At 44.4% G+C, this 21,157-nt stretch overlaps 1 protein-coding gene across 4 annotated transcripts in view; it reads right to left on the bottom strand.

Moving 5' to 3' along the window:
• HMGCLL1 (3-hydroxy-3-methylglutaryl-CoA lyase like 1) overlaps window positions 1-21,157 on the bottom strand; it is a 158,204-nt gene that overhangs the window by 57,406 nt on the left and 79,641 nt on the right. For all 4 annotated transcript variants that reach the window (XM_019497033.2, XM_014605349.3, XM_019497054.2 and 1 more), the window contains 2 exons: window positions 16,621-16,684; window positions 3,266-3,454 (listed from right to left, as the gene is read on the bottom strand). In XM_019497033.2, coding sequence (XP_019352578.1) covers window positions 3,266-3,454; window positions 16,621-16,684 — 253 coding nt within the window. The remainder of the gene's footprint in view (window positions 1-3,265; window positions 3,455-16,620; window positions 16,685-21,157) is intronic.

Raw genomic sequence — 21,157 nt, forward strand, 5'->3', positions numbered from 1 at the left:
CGCTCCCCTGGGGTACAGCAGGAATAAACCCCTTCCCTGCCCCCTCTGCCTCAAGGGGCCTTGCCAGCTGGCATCTGGCCGCACCCCCACCACTGCAACAGCAAGTGGGGAGCAGCAGGCAGACCCCAGTCCAGGTCCATGCCAGTGGGACAAGGAGGGAAAACTAAATCCCTGGCTAGTTCACTTGAGGCTACTGCTGGTGTGGGCCATGCCCCTGCTGCTGGAGCAATGAGTGGAGAAATGCCTGGCAGGTCCGCACTGGTGGGACAGGGGAGGGAATGGGGAATAAACCTCTTCCCTGCCCCCTTCACCTTAACGGGGCTGGAGTCTGGTATCTGGCACACCCTGTCCCTGGAGCAGACAGCACAGCCCTGTGCCAGGGCTGCAGAGCATGTCAGGATGCTGGGGGACTCTGGCTTAAGTTAAACCAGGAAGTGGGGGGGGGAAGGGACAGAAGTTCCATAAACCGGTTTAGCTCAATCAGTTAAGTCTGATACTGCATTCAACCAGGTTTATCTCAAACCGGTTTTGTCCATTTTGAAACTGGTTTATGTGCACTGAACTTATGTTCTGTTACAGATTTAAACCAATTTCTGCAGCCTTAAACCAGTTTATGTGCAACTTCTATCCCTAGCCTACTTGTACCGGTCACAGTACACATATAAGCAAGTCCTGCAAAGAAACTGCAGTCTCAGTGTATGACAAACTGAAGGAGCAAACAAAGGAGGACTGGGGTAAGATAAGTGTAATACAAAATGCGTGTTACAAGAGCAGTGTCTACAGAACTAGAGAACCTGAGCAGTGAGGTCCACCAATGAATTGCCCTGCTTGTGCATACTAACTCTTGTGGTAGGGGATTTGTGCACTGAACAACCACCAAGCCACAGCTGTTCAACTGGAGGTCTGCATGACATATTCAGCCCATAAGAGTTTAATTTGTGACCCAGGGCTCCCAACTGGCCATTGCTCTCCCCATCATTCCAGCTGGAGCTGCAGTTGGGGTTTCCAGGCTCCCCCTCCTCTACTGCATGGCACCCCTGGAACCTGGCTCCCCCTCCTCTATTGCATGGCACCCCTGGAACCTGGCTTCCACTTCCTGCCCCTCCCCTGGGAGTGGCATGGAATTGTATAGCCCATGGTGGATCAGGGAAACCTGTGGTCAGGGCATAGCCTGCAAGTGTAGTGCAGCACTGAAGGAGAGAGGCTCCCATGCAGCATATGGCCTGGGCAGGCTGTGGGTCATGCTAGTGTGGGTCATGGAGCATGTCATGCTGGCTGGCTCATACTGGCTGTAGGTCATGCAGCATGTCACCCCCGGCTACTTAGAAGTTGGACAACCCTATACCAGGTATATATATATATACACCACTTCCCCATGTACGTTTTGTAGCAGAAGCCACAGATCTACTTCCCAAGCAATCAGGCAAGGGCCACCTCAACATTTGCAGTAACTGTCTGTAGAAGACTTGACCCTGTGAAGTTTTGTCTTCAAAGGTTTAAAAGTAGCTTAGCCACGCCTTTCTCCAAAACACAACTGTTTGATACAATTTGCTGCCCAAATGCAATAAGACCTGAATAAATAGATCCCATGACAAATAGACTGGAATTTATTGTGTACAAAATAAAATAATCCACCCTACGGGCTCAATTTTTAAGTCTTCCATCTCTGTACAGATTTGTTCTTGTATTGTTTAGCTAGTGAGGACAGTTTCTCTCTGTACAGAAGCAAAGTAGCATTTTAATTTGCTCAGTTCAACAGCAGACACATAATATCAGACCTCTCATATAATATTCTAGTAAATTATCACTGTTTGCTAGAATATGTTACACAAGGCTTTTAATTTATCCAACTGTTAATCAGATCAGACAAGTTCATGCTCATCCAGTATTAGCAAGATAATGTTCTCTCACTTACCAGAACTACTATTTGTATTTAATGTTTGTATGTGACATGCCAGTCAGGGATCCAAACCTTGTTGTGCTAAACAGTATTCATATGTGAAAAAAGACACGTTTATGCTGCAAAGAAATTAAAGTCAGAAGGCATGTCAATAGTCATCTGAAGCAGTAGAAGAGGGGGAGTTAGGACAAAAATGAAACAAGTATACTTTTTACAATAAATAGCAGCATCAATACACCCTCGTCGTTATTGAGTGTTTAGTAGGTATCATGACAGCCATATTTTTTTAATGGATTTAAAAAATGCTTTGTGAACTTATGGAGAATTCCACCCATGCACAAGGATCTTTGTGTTCTAGCTACAGCATCTGCAACTGAAGTTTACTGTCAAAGTAACTCGTTATTTATTCCACCATCTCTGCACATTTGCAACAGAACAAGCACGTGTTGGTGAACAGTAACTACCATGAGTAAAAGAACCACTTTTAATGGATATTGAAATTTATTCTTGTATAAACACGAATAACTTGTATAAATTGTATAAACAAGTACTAGATGACTGTGCAGTAACCCTCATTACTGTGCTCCAACAAATGGCTTTTTTGTGACACTGACTGCACTTCAGCCTGAGACTACTGAGCAATAGCGTCATGTCACACTTTCTGCCAAGCAGCGCTACTGTGCAGTGGTAGTCTCAGACTACTGTGCAGTCAGCATCTCATGTAGATGCAGCCAAAGACCAGCAATGGCTTCCTGATTGAAATGCTTCCTGTTACTCATCATGGTTGTTATCATTATTATAATTAATGATACTATCACTTTTGAATTAATGCCACATATCTTCTGTAGGGGGGTGCGTGCACACACACACACACACACACACACACACACATACACCACAGGAAAAACATGCTTCAAAATAATATTTCTTTAAAATTACCAGAGAATGAAACACAATTAGTACAGAACATTTCTTGCATGAACAACACACTTCCAACAAAGTGATGCATAAACATCGTCCTTGCAGTTCACTCAGATTAAAGGCACAATGTCACCACACTGTCTCTTGAAGGTTACATGTGGCATTGAAGGCCTTACAACAGATAAAGATATATAATTGACAGTTCCCACATAGGAAAGTTCCAGATAGTGTTTTGAGATGCTCTTAGTATAATCAAAAGTAATAACTACAGAAAATATAGAGAATGACTGGCATTTTAGAAAAGTTAGTAAATACATGTTGCTTTCTGTTTCTTTGATCTCTAACAGGCTGGTTTTGTTTTTTTTTAATTGTTCATTTAAATTAAACTGCAGTCTTTACAGTTTATAATAACAACAATATCAGGAAAGAAAGAATCTGAATTACCTGCATAGCTGTGAGAATATTGGCTAAAGCCTGGCCATATGTGTCATGACAGTGAACAGCAAGAGCAGTCAGTGGGATTTCCTTCATAACAGCTTCCAACATTCTTTTCATACTTCCGGGAGTCCCCACACCAATTGTATCTGCTAGCGAAATCTCATAGCAGCCCATGCTGTACAGTCTTTTAGAGACCTGATTAGAAATAGAAATGCTTACTGAATTGACAAGATACAATAAGAACAAGAAATAATGGTTAAACTATATGGTAAAGATATTTGTATATGTATTGGTGGATCATGAGTTTTTTTATACCAGTCTATTGAGCTAAAATCCTGGTTGATCAGTGGAAACTTCCATTCAAGAGAACTCTGTGCTCACCTCCTTCTCATAATCCTTCTATGATGAATCTATGCATAGAATAACCTTCTAAGCCAAATTCATCATCATCCTTACCCCTCATTTTTTCTTAATCCAAAATGTATATTTATAGATTAAAGTTCTCCCCAAGCCATTCCGCAAATTTTCTACTACTTTGGGGATTTCCTGGCTCTTCCATCTTTGTGTATTCTTTTAGTTGCAAATTCTTCGGGATTAAATATTGCCTTTCTGTTTGCTTACTACACAGCACCAAGCTCATGGTCTTTACTAAGACAAGAAATAACCAATTGAAGCCTTAATTTGCATACCTTTTTATCACTAAAAGCACCAATGAAAATCAAAGTTGTAGCGTTTGGGATGCAGAAGAACCAATCTCTGTACTGTTTGATTATTCAGAAACTACAGGCTTGGAGCATGTAACTGAGTGGTTAGGTCATCTTGCTTTAGATTGAAAGGCATGATTTAGCCCTGCTTCAGTCAATCCAGTTGCAAGTGGGTAACTGACCATTCAGGTTGGGAAACCAAAGGCATCTGGAGGTGAGGCTAACCACATCACTCCCTTGTGTGCCCTTGGCTTGTAGCCTCAAGGATATAAGTATAAAAGCAGTAATGGACAAATAAATGCAGCCATAGGGTTGTTTGAGGGGGGGAGGGGGGTTGTTTGTATTGTTTTATTTTTTTACTAAATGGCTTTAAACAATAAACTATAAACTGCAGATATGTGAAGTGGAATTGTTTGAGATATTTTAAGTTAAAATTTTAGAAACTGAAAGGAATTTCTTCCCAAGGTACTGAAGGAACTAAAAGAGGGGATTTTGGAGCCCTTGCCAATATTTACAAACTCATTGGAATAGATTGGAAAAGGGGCAGAAAAGGCAAAAAGGAAGGCCTTCAGTAATTCTCCAAACTTATAGTCACAAAAAAGATTAAAGAAGCTGGGATACGTTTACGGAGGGGATAGCAGTTCTGGCTCTCCAGCTAGAATGTGTGATATGTAGTAAAGGAAGACAAGGTTCCTTGGGTGAATTTGATATCTTTGATTAGACCAACCCAAATAGCTAGAGAATAGTTATTAAGCAAGCTTTCGAGTTCAAAAACCCTTCGTCAGGCTAAGCAAGTTTCAGCAGTTGGTGCGCGCTCTTCCAGCCAAAGCTGGATATTTCAACTAGGGTATGCCAGTCCTACTAGAACTAAAAAAAAACAAGAGGTTCCTGGTTACAGGATATTGTCCCTCATCTCAGGGTCAGACAGGTCATCACGTGTGGGATCAAGAAGGAATTTTACCCCACGGTCAGACTGGCATGGACTGTAGGGGATTTTGCCTTCCCCCCAGTCAGACTGATAGGGATTTTGGGAGGCTTTGCCTACCTGTGTAGCAAGGGGCACGGTCCTTTTCCTTGGATCTCTCAAGTGTATTTTAACAACCACCTTGCAGCAGTAGGATATTGACAGTGCCCTATCCCTCTGTTTCACCTATGGTAGGTAGTTGTACAACAGAGTTATTTGTGTAGTTTTAAGAGTAGGTTAGACCAGGGGTCAACACATGGCAAGCACAGCACAGGAGTCTATTTTGCTCGGCATGCCACTACCAGCTTGGGCTCTAGGCAGCTGCTGCCAGCCATGGAGCCAGGGCTGCTTCCAGCAGGTTGCTGGGAGGCTGCAAGCCCTGCTGCAAGCAGCTCAGGCTCTGTGGCTGGCAACAGCTACCCAGAGCCTGGGCCAGCTGCAGCTGGGAGGCTGCAAACAGCTGCTCCAGGTTCTGGAGCTCTGACATCAGCTCCGTACTTCCGGCAAGTGCACGTGCACCTTGGAGGGACAGTGGGGATAGGGCCTGAGGCAGCGCAACCCTCCCACACTGTCCACTTTCAGGTGTGCATGCAGTCGCTTCCAGCATCAAGCTGATGCCGGGGCTCTAGAGCCTAGTGCAGCTGTTTGCAGCCTACCCGCTGCCTGCTGCAGCTGCCCAGAGCCCAGCTTGGCTACATACAGCTGGACTGGGCTCTGGAGCCCCATCATCAGCTCTGTACGGCCTCGGAGGACAGCAGGGGAGAGGCCAGGGTTGCACTGCCTCAGGCCCCTCCTGCACCATCTGCTCTGAGGCACGCATGCACCCACCAATGTAGAGCTGATGACAGGGCTCCAGAGCAAGTGCCTCCCAGTGGGACTGGGACAGGGGGCTCCACACCTCCCAGCACTACCACTGCCGCCCGCCCACCCCACACAGCTGAGCCCACCCAACTCCCACCCACTCCGAGCCCAGCCCTGGCCCAGCCCCCCTACCAGGCTGAAACTAATGCTGCCCGTGCCAGGAGCACTGCACCTTTGCAGGCTTAGCTGTGTGGGGTGAGTGGGTGGTGGCAGTGTTAGGAGGGGTAGCGAGAGGAAGGCTAAGGTGAATTTTGGAGTGGGTATAACTTCCCCAAAGCCCCTCTAGTACTGCCCCTGCAGCTGGCTGATGGGTGGGCTCTGGGCTGGGGCCTCGGTGGGCCATGGTGTAGCCCGGGGGCTGGCTCCCTGGGGAAGCACAGGGGCTGCGGCAGGCCCAGGGCATTGTCCAGTCAGACTTTGTCCGGTGGCCTAGCAACTCAGTTCCATGCACATGCACATCTGGTTCTATGTGTGGTCTGCCTCTGTTTGGTTCTGTGTATCTGTGTGTGCACACATGTCTGGTTCTGGGAGTATGTGTGCGTGTATCTGTTCAGGGGGTTGGACTCGATGATCTATTGAGGTCCCTTCCGACCCTAACATCTATGAATCTATGAATCTGTTCTGTGTGTGCGTGTGTGTTTCTGGTTCTCTGTATGTGTGTTTATGTATCGGGTTCCCTCTCTTCTCTCCTTTTTTTTTCCTCTCTCTCTCCTTTTTTTTTCTTTCTCTTTCCCTTTCTCTCTCTCTCCTCTTTTTCTCTTCTTTCTGTCTTTTTTTCTCTCTCTCATCGCAACATGCTTAACAAAAAAGGAATACACAACAACAAAGGTAGTATATTAAGTTTTATTTATTGTCACCAGGTTTCGAATTTTTAGAAAACCTGGTATTTACTATATAAAAAAGGCAAGTTTTATGAATTAATATGTAGCATGTCCTGCCATGTACCCCCTTGTCCCTGTTTTCTTTTGCTGGCATGCCTGCACTCTGGCACCTTACAAGGTAGACATTGTGGCTTTTTTGGTATTCTGGCAAAAAACATTGCCTACCCCTGGGTTAGATAAATACTTGTATAAGTGTAATTTTAGCCACAAAGATGGCAGAGCAACACACTGATGTAGATACTGTGAACTACAACACAAATAAAAGTCTACAAGGTCTCTTTTTCCCTTAAATTCAAGCCCAAATATTTAACTTCTAATAATGAAATGTTGAATAAGTAGTTCTGATTCATATTCATAGTCCCATAAGCTTCACTGGAATGAACAAAGCAAGGAGTTCCTTGTGTGATTTGAGGACCAGACCCATATTGCTTTTATGGACCTTTACAGCATCTTTGCATGTGTCTTAGAAATGGATTTAAATTGATTTTCAGGTTCTCCAAAGGGTCCCCCCCTCCCTTTTTTTTTTCTTATAACATTCCAAACTGTGGAACAAGCACACCAAAAGGGACACACTACTGAAGTGAAATCCAATTCACAATTCAACTGTTAAAGAATTTCCAAGGCAGTTTAATTTGTACTGAACTCTGTTAAAACAATTCCATGACTCCATCAGCGGGATTGTTATGAATGTCAGAGAAAGTTGACAAAGTGCTACACCACCAGTCCTGGAAGTACTGGAATAATGCCCTTTGCTTAATTCAAAGAACAGATGAAAAAAGTGTATTAAATTATTGTGTTAAAAGCTGGCAAGATTATGAACACTATGACTACTGTCAGTTATTGGCAAGTGTAATAAAACGTTTTGCCTTCAAGAGTCCCTAGTTGAAATCAAAATAGATTTCTCACACAATTGAAAAACGGACATTCATTATACTGGAGCAAGGACTATTTTTCAGTGTGTGTTCACACAACACCAAACATACTGCAGCTACACAATAGACTTTAGCTATAAAAATTACAATTATTCTGCCAGGGTCTTCTGTAGTTAAATCCCAACTCTTTTTTGTAACCATCTCAGCTAATAATTGCAGTGTACCGATTTTCTTAGAACCTTATTTAATTCTCAGTTATAGGAACTGTCTAAGGAAGCACTTTTCTGATGAGAAGAGGAGCAAAGACTACCCCAGCCTTCACTTCCCCTTTATCCTGGACACCATCCATCACTTGGCTAAGCATTTCTGTCCTCCTGCCTCCCAAAGAGCAATTCCCTGTAACGGAAGGAAAAGGGAAACTTTTGCTTCTGCTTTTGTATGTATCATTATATTGTCCTTGAACACCTATCTATAATTTAGAATTAAATGTCATAAACTGAACTTTGAAGAGCAATGTTTTTTAACTACAAAGGAATTTTGCATGCATGGAGAGCTAAGGAAGAGAATTGCCTTACATTTCCATACTGTTACTAAGTTTTAATTTGCTAAGACAGTGGTTGGCAACCTACGGCCCATGCTCTGAATCCAGCCCGCTAAAGGCTGAATTTGGCCTGAAAGAGGTTGGATCTAGCCAAAGAACTTATGTGTAGTTGTGCCATGCAAAACCTACTCTCCACAGCACCTAGCAGCATAACAAACCTGCTGGGTGCCCAGCACAGTTGCCATCCTAGGGATAATGGCAATTTTTTTTGGCTGCTGCCACTATGATCATGATCACATGGCTGTGGAAAAAGCCAGACTATTTGCCCTGCAAACCCATCAAGAACTCAGGGTGGTTACCCCTATCATCCTGCCCTAGTTATGCCAAATATACCCACCTCTGCAGCCCTTCCTGCTGTTGTCTCATGCCTCTGTTTATCCTCAGCAAAGAATTTTCTCTTCTCTATTATCACTGAGGACAGGAACTGTTGATGATGATAAACACAGGAGGCTTAGGTGCTCTGGGAGGGGGGAGATTTACAGCCCATGGCAACAATCTATTCTGTCTGCCTGTAAGATACTTAGGTAACCAAGATCCTCATCTGGAAGAGGTTTCATAGATTTCATAAAGATTATGGCTGAAAGGGACCTCAGAAGATCATCGAGTCCAGCCCCCTGCCCACGGGGCAGGAAGTCAGCTAAAGTCATAGGATCCCAGTGAGATAAGCATCCAAATTTCTCTTGAAGGCGTTCAGTGTAGGTGCATGAATCACCTCAGGTGGCAGGCTATTCCAGACCTAGGGGACTCAGACAGTGAAGAAGTTCTTCCTTATGTCCAGACTGAAACGGTCTTGCTGGAGTTTATAACCATTCGACCTTGTCATCCCTTGGGGCACTCTGGTGAACTATCGTTCCCCCAGATCCTGGTGAGCATCCCTGATAAACTTATAGGTAGGCATCAGATCGCCCCTGAGCCTATGCTTTTCCAGGCTAAAGAGTCCCATAGCTCTCAGCTTGTCATCATAAGGTCTGCTTTCCTGACCTCTGATCATGCGCATGGCTCTTCTCCGGACTCTCTCAAGCTTCTCCACATCCTTTTTGAACTGAGGAGCCCAAAACTAGATACAGCACTCCAGCTGCAGCTTCACCAAGGCTGAGTACAAGGGGAGAATGATGTCCTGGGATTTGCTTGAGAAGCATCTATGGATGCAAGCCAGCATTTTGCTTGCTTTACTGGCCACAGCATCACACTGAAGGCTCATATTCATCTTGTGGTCAATCATGACCCCCAAGTCCCTTTCATCCGTAGTGCTAACCAGCGTAGCTCTGCTGAGCCTACAAGGATGCTGCAGGTTTTTCTTCCCAAGGAGGAGAACCTTGAATTTTTTGGTGTTAAACACCATCAGGTTCTTGTCTGCCCATTTCTTGAGCCTCTCACAGTCAGCCTGGATTGCCCTCCTGTCTTCAGGTGTGGATGCTTTACCCCAGAGTTTGATATCATCGGCAAACTTGGCCAGTCCACTTCTGACTCCAATGTCCACATCATTAATGAAGATGTTGAACAATACAGGGCCAAGGACAAAGCCTTGAGGGACCCCATTGGTCACAGGGCACCATGACGATTGACTTCCGTCAACCACCACCCTCTGGGTCTGACCATGGAGCCAATTTCCCAGCCAGCAGATAGTGGTGGACCTGAGCCTGCAGTTGGCCAGTTTTGCCAAGAGGTGATCACTGGATACCAGATCAAAGGCTTTTTTGTAGTCAAGATATATGGTGTCAATCTTCTCTCCCTTGTCCAGGTGATAGGTCACCTGGTCATAAAAGGAGATAAGATTGGTCAACCAAGACCTACCCACAGCAAACCCATGCTGGCTATCCCTCAGGATGTTGCCGTCAGCCAGTCTGTTGAGAATGGCCTCTTTCATAATCTTTTCTAAGACCTTCCCCGGGATAGAGGTCAGGCTGATGGGCCTGTAGTTTGCTGGATCCACTTTTCTCCATTTCTTGAAGATAGGCACCACATTGGCCTTCTTCCAATCTTCAGGCACTTCACCAGAGCGCCAGGAGTTCTCGAAGATCTGTGCCAGGGGCTGGGCTATGATGCTAGCCAGCTCCTTGAGTACCCTGGGGTGTAGATTGTCAGGGCCAGCTGACTTGAAGGTATCTAGCCTATCAAGGTGTTCCTCTACGAGGTCAGCATTGATGGAGAGCATGGAATCTCCCTCATCCAGGCCTCCCTTACCCAGGCCCCCCTGTCCCGTAGTGGGCAGGGGTTTCCCATGGGACTGATGAAAGACTGATGCAAAGTACCCATTTAATAGGTTGGCTTTTTCCTGGGCATCGGTTGTCAGTTGTCCCATCTGGTTTAGCAGGGGTCCAACGTTGCCCTTGCTTTTCCTCCGGCTCCCCACATATCTAAAAAAGGACTTTTTATTGTCCTTGATACTTGTAGCTAGTTGGAGTTCTATCGCAGCCTTGGTTTTCCTGGTTTGCTCCCTGCAGGACTGGGCCAGCGCAGAATACTCCTCCTTGGAGGTGGATTCCATCCTCCATCCTTTGTAGGCCTTTCTTTTTAGCCTCAGGAGGTCTGCTAGTTCCCTGGAGAGCCAAGGGGGCTGCTGTGTCCTTTTGCTGCCTTTCCTCCAAGACGGAATAGCATTAGCTTGTGCATCAAGGATTGCTCCCTTGAGGAGCAACCACTCTTCCTGAGCTCCCCTCCCCTTAGGGTTGTGGTCCCTTAGAGCCTCACCGACAAGCCTCCTGAGCTTGTCAAAGTCAGCTTTCCTGAAGTCAAGGACTCCTGTATTGCTGACTGACTTGCCAGCTTTATGGCAGATGGTGAAGGTGATCAGCTCATGGTTGCTGTCACCCAGCTTCCCTTCGATCATTAGGTTGCTGATTAGGTCATCCCCAGTTGCCAGTACCAGGTTGAGCAGGGCTTTACCTCTCGCTGGCCCGTAGACCTCGTGTGTCAGATAGAGGTCATCCACGCAGGAGAGGAAGCTTTGCAACCACTCGGATTTAGCCGAGTGATCTTCCCACAAGATGTCTGGGTAGTTGAAGTCTCCCATGACAACCATGGACCTGGAGCACGTGGCCTCAACCAATTCCCTGGCAAACTCCTGTTCAAGCTCTTGACTTTGAGTGGGAGGTTAGATACCATGGAAGAGGTTAGATCCAGTAAACTAGATCTGTGCATAGCCTATTATAATTGTTCTAAAATCTGTCTTTCTCTGAAACATGTTGTTTTGTAAATAATTCTATCTGATCAATGGATACCATTTTCATCGCTCTTTGAAGAAACAGAGTTGGAAAGTCTGGATATAAATCAACCCAAATTATAAACTATGAGAAGGAGAACCACATAATTTCATCCTGACAAAGCTGGGGGCTAGAGGTATGCAGCATAGCATACTCAAGAAGATTAGGAGATATATCAGCAACTGTACGACCCAAGTAAGTCATTTAAGTAGATGTGTTTGCATATAAAATGTTGTGGCTACTTAGAGGCTTCTTGTTATACATATGCTTAAGTGCTCTGTTAAATCAAGGCCTATATTATTCAAGTTAATGAGAAGCTTAATATTAATTACTTACAATGCATTCATGGTTGCATGGATATACAGAAAGACACTGAATAAAATTAAGATAAAGTATAGAACATTCATGTAAATAAAAACTTGCAGATTGGGTAAAAAAATAACACATCAGATGTAACTCTGAAAAGACTTTTTGTGGAAGAAAAGTTATTTTAAAAATAGGCAACACACGGACAGAAGCTTATGAGGGAATATGATACTGCAATAACAGTTTACTAACACATAGCTGCTTCTGTCATCACCATTGCACCCAAAAAGGTTTCATGTCTAACTTTCACTTCATATTAAAACCAATTAATTCAGAAACATTTAATACCTTCCAATTTAGTTATTTTCTAAAGTGTGAAATCTAGTGTAGCTGCTACGGAAGAAGCGTGTGAGTTCCAACTATGTACTATAAGACCATGTGGAGAAGGAAGAAAAGCCCTGATATCCTCATGCATAGAATACAATATATAATAAAAAGATGAACTTGAGATTCTAACATATGTCAAAAGTGGAAAGTTGAGCATGGCAAGCAAAATCCAGAAAAATGTGTGTTTCTCTACTTTACTGTTGCTATCTTTACAGCTAGTCAACATTCATTTAATTGCATCTCCTGGCCCCACCTCTGCACATTACAGGTATCACACAATTAATTGGTTACTTGCGCAGTTTCCTGGGCCATTTGTAAACGTTACATTTTTCTAGTTTTAATCCGGACTGCAGCTGTCACTATATACACGTGGATGTCTGCGGTCTGAATTAAAATTGGCTCCAGTTTAAATTAACTACTCATCATTGAACAAGGATTAAAGTTAATGCAGACTAGGGCAGTCTGCATTTGGTAATTTAAACTGTATTAATTAACATATACATAGAGCATTGTTTTTAGGGAAAAAAAAAAAAACTTTTAGGAGTCCTTAGGAACTCAGATAAGCAGATAAGCATTGTAAATATTGATCTCCACAAGGGAAACTCAGTTAGATCTCTGCAACACAACAGAGGCTATCAGGCACAAAGTAACACTTTTACAAAAGTCAAATGTGCCAACAGAACTTCACCCTGACTACATATCAGGTCAGTTAGGGCTTCTGGAACAACACTTCCTCCATCCACCATAAAACAGGGGAATTGGCCAATAAAGTAGAAATCCTTGATTTTAGGAAAGCTGACTTCCACAAGTTTAGGGGATTGGTTGGCAAAGCCCTGCAGGACTATGGTCTGATGAGGAAGGGGGTACAAGAAGAGTGGTCGAAGGAAGCAATCCTAAAAAGTCAAAGGAAGTCCATTGGAAGGAAGCAATCCTAAAACGTCAAAGGCAGAAAAAGGTCTGGGAAACCCCCTTGGCTCAACAGGGAAGTCATGAACCTCCTGAAATTAAAATGAGAAGCCTACAAGGGATGGAAGTCAGGAATAACTACCCAAGAGGAGTACTCAGCAACAGCCTGCACCTGTAGGGAGTAGATCAGGACAGCAAAAGCACAAACCAAATACAGATTGGCAACCAGAATCAAGGACAAAAAAAGTCCTTCTTTAGATATGTAGGAAGTCAGAGAAAAACATAAGGGAAGCATAGGACCCATACTGAATAAAATAGAAGGGCTGATAACCGAGACTCCGGACAAAACTGAACTCCTGAATGAATACTTTACATCAGAATTCCACCAGTCCAATGGTGTTAGCCTGCACGACAAGATATGGGATGATCACCCTCCCACAGTTGGCATAGATCTTGTGGGGTAGCACCTACAAAGGCTAAATATGTACAAGTCAGCAGGAGCAGATGAACTATACCCGAGGGTTCTAAAAGAGATGGGCAATGTCACTGCATGACTGATGGCAAAGTTATTTGAAAAGATGTGGTGCTCAGGAGGTCTCAGAAGATTGGAAAAAGGCCAGAGTGGTACCTATCTTTAAGAAAGGGAGAAAGGAGGATCCCGGAAATTACAGGCCAATCAGTTTGATCTCAATCCCTGATAAAATCCTGGAGAAAATTATAAAGGAATCCATTACAGACAGGCTAGCAGAAGGCAGTATTCTGAAGGATAGCCAACATGGCTTTGTTATGGGCAAGTCATGCCAGACCAACCTCATTTTCTTCTATGATCAGGTGACTCACCATCTGGGTGGGGGAAATGAGGTTGATGTCATACCTGGACTTCAAGGCCTTTAACCTGGTCTCCCACAAAATCCTTATGAAAAAATTGGGAAAATGCGGCCTTAACTACTTTACGGTTCAGTGGCTATGTAACTGGCTCCGTAGTAGGACCCAGAGAGTATTGATTGATGAAACTGAGTCATCATGGTGGAGGGTGAACAGTCGTGTCCCTCAGGGTTCAGTGCTCAGACCAGTGATTTTCAACATGTTCATCAACAATTTGGATTCAGGTATTAGCAGTAAACTAGCAAAGCTCACTGATGACACCAAACTATGGGGGAGTATGTTCATATGCAAAAACAGGCGGGTAATACAAGCCGACCTGGATAGACTCATGAGGTGGGCAGACCTCAACCAGATGTTGTTTAATACAGAGAAATTTAAAGTGATCCATCTGGAGAGAAATAATCCACAACACATTTACAGGCTCGGCCGTACTACGCTTGCTAGCACGACTTCTGAATGAGACCTGGGTGTTATGAAAGATAACAAAGTGAATATAAGCCATCAATGTGATGCTGTAGCTGGTGAAGCTAATCAAACACTGGCATGCATCTACCAAGGCATCTCAAGCAAGGCTAAGGACATCATCCTCCCTTTCTACTCGGCCTTAGTGAGATTGCAGCTGGAGTTCTGCATCCACCTCTGGGTGCCACACTTCAGGAAAGATGTGGAGAAGCTCGAGAGAGTCCAAAAGAGGGCCACATGCATGATTAGAGGCCTGGAGACCAGGTCATATGAGGAGAGGCTGAAAGACTTGGGACTGTTCAGCCTGGAGAAAAGAAGACTCAGAGGGGATTTGGTGGCAGTCTATAAGTATATCAAGGGTGTACGTCAGGGCCTGGGGGAGCATCTGTTCACCAAGGTCCCCCAGGGGAGGACAAGAAATAATGGGCACAAGCTGATTGAGGATCACTTCAGGCTAGACATAAGGAAAAGCTTCTTTACAAGTCAAGTGGTGAGGGTTTGGAACAGGCTTCCCACCAGAGGTGGTACAATCATCCATCCTGGCAATCTTCAAAAAGCATCCTGACGCACATCTTGCTGAGGTCATCTGATCTCAGCAGTCTTTCCTGCCCAAGTGCAGGGGGGCTGGAGCTGAAGATCTGTAAGGTCCCTTCCTGCCTCTAACAACTATGAAACTTTTTCTAGAGAATTGCAACAATATAGCAGTGCTCAAACAGGGACCTCTTAATTCCTTCCAACCTCTGTTAAGGCACTCTTAAGTGTATGGACAGTATATAGCCAGTGCCGCCTGCTATGATGGTCAATGATCATCTATTAACTCTTAATTCAAATTGAAATTTGATTCAAAATATGTGATTCAAATTAGTTAACATGGTTTAGAAAATGCTAAGCGCATCTACAAATGGCCCTGGAGACCAACTACATATGCAAAGTAGCTATTACACAATAAAAAGCTCTAACCAGCTATAAAGATAGATCTAAAAAATGTGTACTAACTTTATAGTTGGATGCTATCCAGCTTTAATTTGCATGGGTGACACAATCTCCCCTGTGGCTGGTAGTCCTGTCAGCTAACTAGACTCCCAGCCATGGGGGTGCACAATGCCCAGCTGGAGTTGGGAGTCCCACGACTGAGTGGCCTCTCAGCCCCAGCAGCTGCCACTGCATCCTGACAGCATGGGGACCCAGAGTCCCACAGCTGTGGACACTGGATGCATGAAACCCCTGTGGCTAAGGGATCATGGAAGCTGTGGGGGTAAATGAAATCCTCAGAGCTGGGGGATCAAGGCAGCCATGATCCCTCAACTTCAGAAATGAGTGTGAAACCCCTGGGCTGGGGGATGGCTGCTACCAAAATCCCCAAGCCACAGGGGTGAATGGGCTGCCCCACAGCTGGAAACCCCTCAACTGAAGAGGCTCCCAGCTGCAGGAGCTTGCTTCTTGCCAGTGTAGGGGAAGCCCAGTACCAGGCTCCCTCATCACCAGCAATAAGGCTTCATGGGAGCTAATGCATGATCCCATATCTACACCTCCTGCCATTCATGTGTGGCATGGCAGGAAGCATGATTGTGTGGACTGCACATTAGATCCTATTGCACCTTTACCTGCATGTGTAGAGACTACTTTGGTGTGTTTCCTCATCCTTTTCTGTATAGACCCACCCAGCCATCTCTGCCTCTGTCTGTTGCTCTCTCTATTCAGCTGTTTCCCAGTCTTCTGACTCCTGAGCTAATTGTCTGTTTTCCAAAAGGGAAAGATGTTCTCTTCTGACCATCTTCCTTAGTCTTTCCTTCACAAGAGATGCATCTTATTCCTCAATTGTCTTATAGTTAAGATAGAGTAATAGAAAACCTATTTTAAGGATAATTCTGAAGCATTCAGCTAATATACATTCTGCAGATGCCCGCTGGGCTGATCTAGGGCACCAGGATTTAAAGTGGGTTTAATGATCGAAGGCAAGCAGCAGCCCACTCCTGCTGGTATGGAGTGACTTTAATAGCAGCTGGCATTTGTAAGAAGTAATGCTGGAAATCATCTCATACAATGCGGTCCATTGACATATGCATTTGAGACTCTTTTCCTAAGTATTTCCTTGCCTTTCTGGTTGAAGGAAATAGCACATAATATTTTTTGTTTTATGACTGATTATAACCAAAACATGTTATTTTCTTTAAATCTGAGAGGGTATCGTTGAGGAAAATTATGAGGTATATATCCAGTCCTAGAGTTTGTTGTACTTGCTTCTAGAATTAAATAGAGAAAATAATTCAAGCATGTATTAAATGTGCATTCCTATCACAAAAAAGGTAAGACAGAGATACATTCTTACTTCTGCCACTTTAACTGGTTTGATGTTTCCTTCATATGGGCATCCCAAAGCACAAGATACATACCTACAAGAAAAATAGCAGAGACATAAATATGTGAATAGTACAGAGTTACATAATTATATATTGCATGTGTCTGTATGTTGCATATAAAAAAAATCTTTCTGCAAATAGAAAGTTGTGCGCTCTAGTCACGAAAGGCAAAATGAAGGTTCCAGCAAAAAATTAAAGTTGCCTATGCTGAAGTTCTCTCTTTGTATTGTTAAATAAGTCATTTAATATCCTTATTTATGGTCATTGCATATCATAACTTACAAAGGACTGATGTTATAGTCAAATTAATGTAGCTAGATAAAACTTAACTTTTCCATAAAAGAAAAGTTGTCATTTTAAGAATCATCTTATCTCTCTGCTTTGCTGGCCACACAAGGCAGTAGAAGAATATAAGGTGTCCCTTACTTCCTTGTGCCAGATATCTGAATTATGGATAGCTGTACTGCAAGAACAGATTTTATGTATTTATTACATTTCTTCCTACCAAATGTACCAGTTGACATTTCTACCCCCAAACAGCAGGGAAAATATGCTTGGTCATCTATCAGCATACAAGGAAGAGCAAGGAAGGAAGACCATGAGTCACTATCACTTTGCCTTGCACAATGCTTCAAAGGTAGCACAACATGCACAAGCTACAAATGGGCCCTTGTTGAGAAATCTTAATACTGTCTCACTGTGGAGACTGTTTTGAATTTCCATTTTTATTACAAAACCTGTGTTACCTTGTGATAATTTAAGCATGTAAATCATCCCAGTTAAACTTTAAATTGCCCTTCTCAGCTAAATTAATGTGAGGGATACAAGAGAGCTCACCTTTCCAGCTGTTTGTGTTTGGCTGGGGACCATTCTTTACAGTCTTCATATAGAGCTACAATGGCTTGAGATTTGAGGTTTATTTAAAGTGATCCAGTGAAACCAGTGCAAAAGACCATGTGGACACTTAACTTTGTTTAAACCCAGCTTATTAGCATGTCTACACTAAAAAAGTCTCTGCTACTTTAATTATGTCAGTAGAGTCCCATAATAAAAACACAGTCTACATTAAGTGAAGGAATGATCCTACTTGCTTAGCTACATCAACCTTTCAAACTCTATATAAACATGCTAAAATACTTTTCTGTCAGCATATCTGCCTATACATCAGAAGTTATGACAGCATAGTTATACTGGCTACAGAGTGCAATTTTTCACATTTTTAGCCAAAACAACTATGCCAGCAAAATTGTGTAGATGCTGTCTTCTAATGGCTTTGGTTAAACTGACTTGGAATACAATTAAACTAACCAGAAACAAGCCTCTATAACACTGAAACAAAGGTTAGCACCACGAATCCAGGTTTTCTCTGATTTAAAAAAATCCCCAATTTTCGGTTAAAAAAAAAGTAAACCCAAATCCACATTTTTCTGTAATTTAAATGAAACACTGCAAATATATAGATTTATAGTGTTTCATTTTAATCATGGAAAAATGTGGATTTGGGTTTATTTCTTCTTTTTAACTGAAAATTGGTTTTTTTTTAAATCAGAGAAAAGTACAATCCCTGGTTACCACATAAATCTTCACACTAGTTCAATGAAACCAGGTTAAAGAGATGCTAGTTTGTGTGTATTCAAGGCTATATAGTAATGGATGTATTGTTCTCTTAAAATGTAAAGAGAATATGATTGATTCAAAACAACAGGTGTCAGATGATTGGAAGATAGCCAATGTGGTCCCCATCTTTAAAAAAGGGAGGAGGGAGAACCCGGGCAACTATAGGTCCATCAGACTTACCTCAATCCTGGGGAAACTTTTTGAGAAGATCATCAAGGAACACATCTGTGATGGGCCGGCATCGGGGATGATGCTCAAGGGCAACCAGCACGGTTTCATTAGGGGCAGGTCATGTCAGACAAACCTGACTGCCTTTTACGATCAGGTCACAAGAGCATTGGATGCAGGTGTCATCGTGGATGTAGTCTTTCTGGACTTCAGCAAGGCCTGACACTGTCAACCATCCCATCCTCATTAAAAAACTAGGCGACTGTGGCATTGATGCCTACACAGTCAGATGGATTGCAAATTGGCTGAAGGGTCGTACTCAGAGGGTGGTGGTGGATGGGTCATATTTGACCTGGGGGGAAGTAGGCAGCGGAGTCCCCCAGGGCTCGGTCCTTGGGCCTGCACTGGTCAATTTCTTTATCAGCGATTTGGACGATGGGGTGAAAAGCAACCTGTTCAAATTTGCTGATGATACCAACATTTGGGGTGAGGTGGGCATGTTAGTAGGGAGGGAAAGACTGCAACAAGACTTGGGTAGGTTGCAGGGGTGGGCTAACAAAAACAGGATGCGTTTCAATACGGACAAGTGCAGGGTGCTGCACTTGGGCAGTAGTAACCGGCAGCACACTTATAAGATGGGAAACTCCCTTCTTGAGAGCACGGAGGCAGAAAGGGATCTTGGAGTCATCATTGACTCCAAGATGAACATGGGCCGACAATGCAAGGTCACAGCTGGCAGGGCTAACCGGACCTTATCGTGCATCCACAGGTGCATCTCAAGTAGGTCCAAGGAGGTGATCCTTCCCCTCCACGCAACACTGGTCAGGCCACAGCTGGAGTACTGTGTCCAGTTCTGGGCACCCCACTTCAAGAGGGATGTGGACAACATTGAGAGGGTCCAGAGGAGGGCCACCTGCATGATCCGGGGACAGCAGGGCAGACCCTACAATGAGAGGCTACGGGACCTGAACCTGTTCAGCCTTCTCAAGAGAAGGCTGAGGGGGGACCTGATAACCATCTATAAACTCACTAGGGGGGACCAGAAGGGTTTGGGGGAGACTTGTTTCCCCTAGCGCCCCCCGGGATAACAAGGAATAATGGCCACAAGTTGTTGGAGAGTAGGTTTAGATTAGACATCCATAAGAACTACTTCACAGTTAGGGCGGCTAGGATCTGGAACCAACTTCCAAGGGAAGTGGTGCTGGCTCCTACCCTGGGGGGGTCTTTAAGAAGCGGCTTGATGCCTACCTGACTGGGGTCAATTGAGCCCAGTTTTCCTCCTGCCCAGGCAGGGGGTCGGACTTGAAGATCTACAAGGTCCCTTCCGACCCTACTTCTATGATTCTATGAAAAACAGTATTTGTAGAGCACAGCAAAAACTGTGGAGAAACACTAGTGTTTTGCAATCCAAATTATTTTAGGCTAAGTACAGATGTTACACTTTCTGTGTTTTAAGTATGCAGAAAGCACTTTACACCTGTAACAAAACTGATATTCACATTACATAAATCTCTTTAAAAATGGTGTATCCCACTCTTACATTAACCCTGGATGGAATTGGTATCAGACTAAAGCACTTTAGGTTACAGCACTTAATTGAATGTCTGTACCACATCCCATCCTAAGTCACAGTAGGTCATTCTCCCCCGCATCCCAGGGACCTCTCACTAGGGGGCTTGCTAGCCTCAGATAGTGCTCGTCTCCTCTGGGTGAATACCAGCCCAGCCGTGCTCCCAGGATGCTACAGAGAGGAGAAAGAAAAGGCTCTGTCTCCTCTCTGCAGGGCCAGGTGGAGGCATGGAGCCCCTGTGCCATGCGGGCCCCTTGGGTTGCTTGTTCAGGTCTTGTGGTGGGGCCAAGCCAGGTCTGTGTAGCAGGAGGATCCTTACCCCCCACCCCCAGTTCCCAACACGGCCAAAAGCTAGACCAGCCAGTCTCATGATGCAGCTGCTGGCTGCAGCTGTCAAAAGGTTGGGGTGGTAGGGGCCTCCCGCAACATGGACCCAGGCTGCCACCACGATAAAACCCAGCAATTTGGAGAGGATCTATGCTGCACTGGGGCTCCCTCCCCACCTGTATTACCCTAGCCACTGTTGACAGTTGCCAGCTAGTGGGGAGGGGTGGGGGGGGAGGGCAGGACTTGGGAGAGGGACCACTCCTGAAGCTTCCTGGAAGGCATGTGGGAGTACCTCCTGTCACAACCCAAAGTTGTGATTTTTTTGTTTGTGTGTGCTTCGGCACTGCTAAATTATTTTTCCCGCTAAATTGCAGCTTCCTTGCACAGTGGAGTTTTCTGCTGCAGAAGAGAACCCCGGTGCAACAGAGAATTTCCCGCCAATTTGTAGCTTTCTTTGCATGGTGCATTTCTTTTGCATCCAAGAAATGCACGGTGCAAAGGAGTTCCCACCATTTGTATGAAGATTCGTGCCACATTATTGGCCGATTCTAATACATGCACACGTGGTGGCTAGCGATTGGCTTGCTAGCTGTATAAAGAGCTTGGGTGGCTTCCGCCCAAGTTGGAGAGAAAGCAATTGGAGTTCGAGAGGGAGAGCGTGAAGATCTCCAAGCGCTGCGGATCCTTATGGACCCAACGCATTTCTTAAGAAGGCAACAGAGGCCTGAACAGCCTCTAGCCTCTCCCCGTCGCTGATAAATTCCTAGACGTATTCCTTCCTGCATATTGAAGATACGAACCCACAGAGCTTTAACAACTCCGGG

This window comes from Alligator mississippiensis, chromosome 1, assembly GCF_030867095.1.
Source record: "Alligator mississippiensis isolate rAllMis1 chromosome 1, rAllMis1, whole genome shotgun sequence".
Classification (NCBI taxonomy): Eukaryota; Metazoa; Chordata; order Crocodylia; family Alligatoridae; genus Alligator; species Alligator mississippiensis.